The sequence below is a fragment of the Poromitra crassiceps genome (assembly GCF_964638095.1).
Source record: "Poromitra crassiceps genome assembly, chromosome: 7".
NCBI classification, from domain to species: domain Eukaryota; kingdom Metazoa; phylum Chordata; class Actinopteri; order Beryciformes; family Melamphaidae; genus Poromitra; species Poromitra crassiceps.
Window position 1 is genome coordinate 4960462 of NC_139628.1, and position 6138 is coordinate 4966599.

General features: G+C 46.3%; 1 protein-coding gene across 1 annotated transcript; it reads left to right on the forward strand.

Moving 5' to 3' along the window:
• Positions 1-1539: 1539 nt before the first annotated feature.
• On the forward strand, positions 1540-4312 carry LOC310780287 (uncharacterized protein; the record flags this gene model as incomplete). Its single annotated transcript, XM_083640846.1, has 3 exons — positions 1540-1977; positions 3242-3638; positions 3756-4312. 3 exons carry the CDS (start codon positions 1540-1542, stop codon positions 4310-4312), a joined length of 1392 nt encoding a protein of 463 aa, XP_083496972.1.
• Between the last annotated feature and the right edge of the window lie 1826 nt (positions 4313-6138).

Consider the following 6138-nt stretch of genomic DNA (forward strand, 5'->3'; position numbering starts at 1 on the left):
CCTATCACTTTCGTGATGTCAGCCGGGACCTCTGGCCGATACCACCCCCCCACACACACACACACACAAACACGCACACACACAGCCTCTGTATAGCGCCACCTACTGGCAAACACAAAAAGCGGTTTATCTCGAGAACCCTTTGTCCGATCGACTTCAAACCTGGAAAGTGCGCTTAGGAGAACCTGATGGAGTGCAATGCTGAATTTCATGCTATTCAGCATAGCGGCACCTACTGGCAAACACAAAAAGCAGTTTATCTCAAGAACCGTTTATACGATCGACTTCAAACTTGGGGAGTGTGCTTAGGGGGACCTGCTGGAGTGCACTGCTGAATGTCATGCTATTCGCCATAGCGCCACCTACTGGCAAACTCAAAAAGCGGTTTATCTTGAGAACCGTTTGTCTGATCGACTTCAAACACGTAGTGCGCTTAGGGGAACCTGATGGAGTGCAATGCTGAATTTCATGCTATTCGGCACACACACACAAACACGCACACACACAGCCTCTGTATAGTGCCACCTACTGGCAAACACAAAAAGCGGTTTAAGTCAAGAACCGTTTGTCCGATCGACTTCAAACTTGTGGAGTGCACTTAGTCCAAAGTCCAAAGTCCAAAGTCCAAATGTCCAAATGTCCAAAATGTCCAAATGTCCAAATGTCCAAAGTCTGGCCCTTTGACCATCATACAATTTGTAGACAAGCACCAAGTAGATACAACACAGGCAGAACTAATGTTTTCAGATGGTAAACGAAATCCTTAGAGTACAATTGTACTGTATGTGATTTTTATTTTTATTTTTATAATCCATATGATGCGAGAAGCAGCCGGCCGGCCCCCCGTTAATTTCACATTATCTAATCTGGCCCCCATTCAAAAATACCCCTGACTTAGGGGAAACTGATGGATTGCAATGCTGAATTTCATTCTATTCGGCATAGCGCCACCTACTGGCAAGCACAAAAAGTGGTTTATCTCAAGAACCGTTTGTCCGATCGACTTCAAACTTGGGGAGTGCGCTAGGGGAACCTGATGGAGTGCAGTGCTGAATTTCGTGCTATTTGGCATAGCGCCACCTACTGGCAACCACAAAAAGCGGTTTATCTTAAGAACCGCTTGTCCAATCGAATTCAAACTTAGGAAGTGCACTTAGGGGGACCTGATGGAGTGTAGTGCTGAATTTCATGCTATTCGGCATAACGCCACCTACTGGCAAATAAAATAAACGCTTTATCTCGAGAACCATTTGTCCGATCGACTTCAAACTTAGGGGGTACGCTTAACCCATTTCAGACGGGATGACGTTCGCGTCATTCTCCCTTTAAAGACGGGATGCCGTTCGCGTCAATATACCTTTGAAGACGGGATGACGTCTACGTCAATTTGTAGTTTAGCTGTAGTTTTTCGCCTATTTCCGGTCTCTAGGCAAATGAAATCATTCAGAAAACACACGTGGGGTCTCGCAATGCATTCTGGGATTGTTTTGGGAAGGAAAAGTTTTTTTTTTCTTCACTTTGAGCGGATCTGTTAGAGCGATGGAGGAAGAAAATAATATTAGCGAAGGAAGCGATTTTGAAGACGCGGAATATTCTGAACATTCCACCGTTGATGAAGAGTTAAATGATGACCCAGTTACAGACCCCGATTGGCAGCCCTTGGACAGAGATCAGTGGGTCAGAACTATGTTTCAGGATGACGATGACGATGAGTCTGACGAAGAAGACCAATTCGAAGGCTTCCATGGAAACTGGGTAACGGAGCAGCGCTGTTACCGTCCTGTGCCGGTCAAAGCGTTCAAAAGGGTGCCCGGGGTGAAAAGCGGTGTTGGCTTACAAGCCGATTCCACACCTCTATTTTCTTTCGAGAAAATTTACACGGAGGAAATGTGGGACCGTCTTGTCACGGAGACGAACCGATATGCCGACCAGAGACGCACAATTCCCCCAGCCAAAAAAGCAGCCAAGTGGACCCCGGTAACAGTGAAAGAAATGAAAACATTCATTGGGCTGTGTCTCGCCATGGGGATAATGAAACTTCCCGTCCGAAGAGAGTACTGGCGGCTATCCAAAAACATCTTCAAAACCAACTTCGGCCAGAATATGTCCCGGGACCGATTTGACGCCATTTGGAGGTAGGCTAAGAACAATAATATTATCCTTGTTATTATAACCATTGCGTGATATAGATGCGCCCCATTGAATAGGATGCGCTATATAAATAATAGTAGTTTGATAGATAAAATGTAACATTAGTACCATTGTTATGATGCCCTAAGGGAAATGAAATATATTGCAAATGTATTAGAGGTGTAGTGGGAGTATTGCCATAGTAGCGAGCTTATACACTGGGGTAAGAAACCCCTGCTGGGCTCGGCTGCTACACCTATTGTGTGTGGGCAAACACCTAGTAGGCCTATTGTTATTCAATTGTCAGGAATGTGGAGAGAATGCGCTTCACTCTTTGCACCAAGACAGACACTGCACTTAGACAGACCCTGTAACCCTCAAGTGTAACTAACCTATATAATGATATAGCCTACAATTTTTCATTTCATCCAAGATGTGTCTACTTGTATATAATATACAATACAATATACAATATTGTATACAATATACAAGACATTATATTGTTTATAATATATTGTAATATGTGTCTAATTACCCCCCCTCCCCTACCCCCCCTCTTCCATCCTCCCCTCTCTCACCTCTTCAGATACCTTCACCTCCAAGATAACAACGCACGAGGCGACCCAGCTGATAAGCTCTGGAAACTGCGCTGGTACCTGGACTTCCTGAACCAGCGCTTCCAGGACCTCTATGAGGTCAACGGCACAGTCAGCATTGACGAATCAATGATCAAGTTCAAAGGCAGGCTTGGCTTCCGGCAATACCTGCCAATGAAGGTACTGCTGATTGATTGATCAAATTGTCTCACCTCTATTTTGCCTATGTAACCTGCATCTTTTGGTAATGTGTGAAATAAACATTCATTCATTCATTCATTCATTCCAGCCAACCAAATGGGGCGTGAAGGTTTGGGTGATGGCGGAGAGCTCAACAGGCTACGTTCCGCACTTCAAAGTAAGGAAAAAAATCAGCACACCAAGAATATGCAAATATGTATTCTGTAATGTGTTGTTATTTGAGTGACCTTTCAAGCACCCAAGGCCCTTCCTCAGACTTGTGTTTCTTCTTGCAAACTCCCCAGGTGTACACAGGACGTGAAGCGGCGCCGCAGACGGGCCTGGCACAGCGCGTGGTGCTGGACCTCGCCAAGCCATACAATGGCACCTTCCTGTCCATTTATATGGACAACTTCTACACCAGTGTAGAACTCCTCCAGGAGATGAACGGCCTTTTCCTGTACGGCTGTGGCACCCTTCGGGCCAATAGGAAGGGGCTGCCGAAGGACCACAGCCTGACAAAGAGGGCTGCGCTGGGGAAGCACGAGTTCCGGGTGGCACAGCAGGATGACCTCACCTTCTGCGTGTGGCAAGACACAAAGACGGTGATGGTCTTGTCCAATCACCATGACCCCAGCGCAACAGGGACTGTAAGGCGGAGGAGAGATGAGACCCACCGGGCTGATGTGGTAGTGCCCGCTTGCCTGGCGGACTACCAGAGCCACATGAAAGGTTTGTTTTACAGATTTATGTTTTATAAACAAAAATTAAAATACTGTAAGCTTATATTCACTGAGGTCATTTGAGTGAAAATGTACGTATGTAAACAGAGTTCCATGTGTGTTCCAGGTGTGGATCTCCTCGACCAGATGATTGGATACTATGGTTTCGATCATCGGTCAAAGAAATGGTGGCGGCGTGTGTTCTTCTGGGGCCTGTCTGTGTCGTGCTACAACGCCTACGTTGCAGCCAGGTCTGTTGGAGGAAGGCACAAACATTACAAGGACTGGCTGGAGACCTTGCTGGAGGAGCTCATCACACCGGTGACAAGGAGGGCCCCTCCTGTGATCCCTCCTCCTTCTCCTCCTCCTCCTCTGTCCCCAGCTTCCAGACCAGCCTCTCCATTTGGCTCTCCTTCCACTCCAGAGAGCAGGGGAGCCTCCCCAGCACCAAGCACATCGAGCAGGGCAGCCTCCCCAGCACCCAGCACGTCAGGAGAAGCCACAGGTCCCCCAATGCACGACTTCGGGAAGGTGTTTGAGAAGCGGAACCTCTGCAGGGAGTGCCAGTTGTTGCTGGACAAAAAAGATGTAGTAGGCAGTGGGCTAACTGTGTATGGCTGCATACAGTGTGACCTGCCTGTCCACATTGAGTGTTTTGGAAAACACTACAGACATTTTTTGTAAGTGTTTGCTAAACACTAGCTGACACTTTAGACACTTGCCCCTTTGATGGTAAATGGACTGCATTTTTTTTTATGGTTGCAAGGGGACACAAGGGGGCAGTGTGGAGCACATTTTTGATTTTATTTGAGTGGTTTGGAGTGATTTGTTGCTTGTTTTTTCATACGTTTTTTAGTTTTTTAAAAATTTTCTGTGTTTACAGCAATATTTGACAATGCTATTGAATTGTCATACCAATAAACACCTTTTACAAGGAAAGCCACATGTGTCAGCTCTCAAATGCCTTTTAAAGTGTGTTTTTATCTTCTACAGAGGCTGAGATATCACTATTTTAGTAGGCGTTGACATTTCTATGAAAAGTTCAGGATTTGGGGGTCTATTATCAAATCGGACTTAGGTTTTAGAGGCTATTTTTTAGGCGAAAATAGGCTGAAATGGGTTAAAGGGACCTGATGGAGTGCAGTGCTGCAGTGCCGAATTTCATGCTATTCAGCAGAGCGCCACCTACTGGCAAACACAAAAAGCAGTTTATCTCGACAAGCCCTTTGTCCGGTCGACTTCAAACTTGTGGAGTGCACTGCTGGGAACCTGACAGAGTGCAGTGCCAAATTGCGTGCTATTCGGCATAGCACCACCTACTGGCAACACAAAAAGTTGTTTATCTCACGGACCGTTTGTCCGATCGACTTCAAACTTGGGGAGTGCGCTGCTGAGAACCCGTCAAAGTGCAGTGCATAATCCTGTGCAATTCGGCAAAGCACCACCTACCGGCAACACAAAAAGTGGTTTATCTCAAGAACCGTTCCTCCGATCAACTTCAAACTGAGAGAGTGCGCTGCTGGGAACCGCCCAGAACACACACAGACCTTACACACATACCTGTCAACACTCCTGATTTAGGCAGCAGTCAGCCGTTTTTTAACCCTTTCACCCGCTGTGCTCCCACTTGGTAATTTCTCCCGCTAATCTCCTGATTTGTAGGATATGTGTCATGTTACCTGGCAACCCAACCGAGAGCAGGCAGTGACAAGTGACGCATGGTGCGTAACTGCATCACTGCACTCACACAAGCTCTCAGTGGAAGATCGCAGTCAGATGAAACATGAGACACGAGAGACACATGAGACCTTCCCGTTTCCAATCGCTAGCCACTTTAGCAAATACCACGCATTTTGCAAGCTATGTCGGCCGACTTTAGTGTAAAACACGGTGGCGAAAATTATGTTAGTAAACATGCCATACACAAATAAGCTGTGGAAGCACAAGGGCGAACCTCTAACATATTCCATAATGTTTGCACTTGATATTTTTTGTGATGTATATTTTAGAAGCTGACTTTTGATCACATCTTTTGTACATCTTGTATGTTCATTTTATCATTACTTATTTTACTGTGAGTTATGAATTTAAGACTAATTAACTCATTCCTGGCCATATACGTCTTTAACGTCTTATCAGGAGTTTGCCTCCCAGCCAAATACGTGTTTGACGTGTTTTTGTTTTTATTCGTGCTTAGAGTAGTTCAAAGACTTCCCCAGCCTGTGACATGGTATCAGGTCCCTAGCCTCAAAGACAAGCCGACAACACGTGATCAAACAACTACCGCAGCTGTTGTTTTGAAATGGAGGAGGAGGAAAGAACAGAAAACGGAGAAACGCTTCCTTGTTGCAGAGTAGGAGAAACGCCATTGAAACGCCCCTCGGCGCGCTGCCCGAGCTGGTCGCCTTGCTGCAGGGCAGCGAACCTGGATGAGTTGTTCGCGGTAGTCAAACCCGTGACCAACATGATCGATCCGGTTCCAGCGCCTGGTCACAAACCCAAGCCGGACC